Source organism: Lactuca serriola, chromosome 5 (genome assembly GCF_051521515.1).
Source record: "Lactuca serriola cultivar US96UC23 chromosome 5, Lser_US96UC23_V15, whole genome shotgun sequence".
In the NCBI taxonomy this organism is placed as follows: Eukaryota; Viridiplantae; Streptophyta; class Magnoliopsida; order Asterales; family Asteraceae; genus Lactuca; species Lactuca serriola.
In genome coordinates this window covers 259,012,700-259,014,669 of record NC_136412.1, presented here as the reverse complement: position 1 = coordinate 259,014,669, position 1,970 = coordinate 259,012,700, and the positions used below count along the sequence as shown (strand labels likewise).

The 1,970-nt window shown below is 43.9% G+C and overlaps 1 protein-coding gene across 1 annotated transcript; it reads right to left on the bottom strand.

The window, feature by feature from the left end:
* Positions 1 to 1,036: 1,036 nt before the first annotated feature.
* LOC145050413 (uncharacterized) lies at positions 1,037 to 1,516 on the bottom strand. Its single transcript, XM_078998670.1, has 2 exons — positions 1,390 to 1,516; positions 1,037 to 1,302 (listed from the first exon to the last, which is right to left on the bottom strand). Exons 1-2 carry the CDS (start codon positions 1,514 to 1,516, stop codon positions 1,037 to 1,039), a joined length of 393 nt encoding a protein of 130 aa, XP_078854796.1.
* Positions 1,517 to 1,970: the final 454 nt, after the last annotated feature.

Below are 1,970 nucleotides of genomic sequence, written 5' to 3'. Positions count from 1 at the left end.
CTTTCACTACATATAACCACCTCCTTTGCCTCATATTCAGGTTAGGCTGATCCATAAGATATATCAGACTCTTATGGTCAGTGTAGATGGTACACCTAACACCATAGAGATAGTGGCACCAAATCTTGAGGGGGAAAACCACCTCCCCCAACTCCAAATCATGTGTGAGATACTTCGCTTCGTGAGGCTTCAACTGCCTCGAAACGTATGTAATCACATGCCCCTTTTGCATCAACACAACACCCAAACCTGCAATGGATGCATTACAGTAGACCACAAAATCCTCAATTCCTCCAGGGAGGGCAAGTACCGGTGCCTCACATAGTCTTTAGCAGAGAGTCTCAAATGATGCATGATGCTCAGGCCCCTTAACTAAACACGACATCCTTCCTTGTCAACCTGGTGAGAGGAACAACAATCTTGGAGAAATCTCTAATGAATCTCCGATAATATCCCGCCAAATTGAGGAAGCTTCGAATCGTAGATGGAGATCTCGACGCTTCCCATTGCATCACCGCCTCTATCTTGGCTAGGTCGAACAAGATATCATTCTGGTTGACGAGGTGTCCTAGAAATTGATCCTCACGCAACTAGAATTCGCACTTGCAAAACTTGGCATAGAGCCTCTCCATCCTCAAAACCCCAAGAATCTCGCATAAATGCTCATCCGTGCTGCTCTCTGGTCTTTAAATAGACTAGAATGTCATCGATGAAAACGATCACAAATCAATCCAACATAGGCCTGCCCATCCGGTTCATGAGATCCATGAACGTTGCAAATGCGTTGGTGAGCACAAAAGGAATCACCACGAACTCGTAACGCCCATAGCGAGTTTAAAAGGCCTTCTTTTGTATGTCGTCCTCTTGCACCCTCATCTGATGATATCCGGACCTCAAATCGATCTAGGAAAACCTAGATGCCCCCTGTAGATGGTCAAAAAGATCATCAATCCTCGGCAACGGGTAACGGTTTTTCACCGTCAACTTGTTCAACTCTCGGTAATCGATGCACATCCGGTGTGAACCATCCTTATTTCTAAAGAAAAGGATCGGTGCTCGGCGGAATAAACCCTTTTCCTAACAGCTCATGCAGTTGAGAGGGTAACTCCTGCATCTCAGGAGGTGCAAGACGGTATGGTACCTTGGCAATCGACGTCGCACCCGGTATTAGATCGATCTGAAACTCCCCTTGCCTCACAGGAGGCACACCTAGTAATTCCTTGGGAAAAACATTGAGAAAATCACGTACCATAGGAACATCAGAAATGAAAGTCGATCCTTTCTCCTCAACCCAAGTATCCACTACATATGCCAAATAACTTATATACCCATGATGCAAACTCTATCTTGCCCTAGCGGCAGAATAGAAGGTTGATCCCAAACTAGTACCTTCACCGTAGATAGTTAGAACTCCCCCACTAGGGTCTTGAGCCGTCACCATCTGACGCTCACAGTTAATCAGAGCCCCAAACTGGATTAACCAATCCATAGCCACGATCACACAGACATCTCCCATCGCAATAGGGGTAAGATCTATCGGATAACCAACATCAAAGATCTCTAAAACACAACTCCGGTAGATATCAGCAGTAGAGATCGAGCGCTCATCAGTTATAACATAAATAAATAGTTGGGTTATCGGTAGTAGAGACCACATACAACACATCATAATTAAATAGTTATAGGTTATCAACAATCTTGGAGACTATTAGCAGTCCCAGTGGGAAACAACACGCCCTATGGATTATCAACAACCCTGGAGACTATCTGCAGTCCCAGTCACATATAACAACATAATACAAAAATAACAGTATACCCAACTGGTCATCATAAATACAACTATTCTACCACACATGTAAGAATATGTGAAGAGACTCAACTGATACTAACAACAAGTAAATCTCACACCCGAACTGCCGGAAGTAGACTCCGCCTAATCAACAAAATAATTAACCCTAATTAATAATTAT

Excerpts from the sequence above, each read along its gene's own strand:
- LOC145050413 (XM_078998670.1), bottom strand. The coding sequence starts at position 1,516 with ATGGGAGATGTCTGTGTGATCGTGGCTATGGATTGGTTAATCCAGTTT. Across the intron at positions 1,303-1,389 it reads TCTAACTATCTACGGTGAAG|TGGATACTTGGGTTGAGGAG; the intron begins GTACTAGTTTGG and ends TGGCATATGTAG.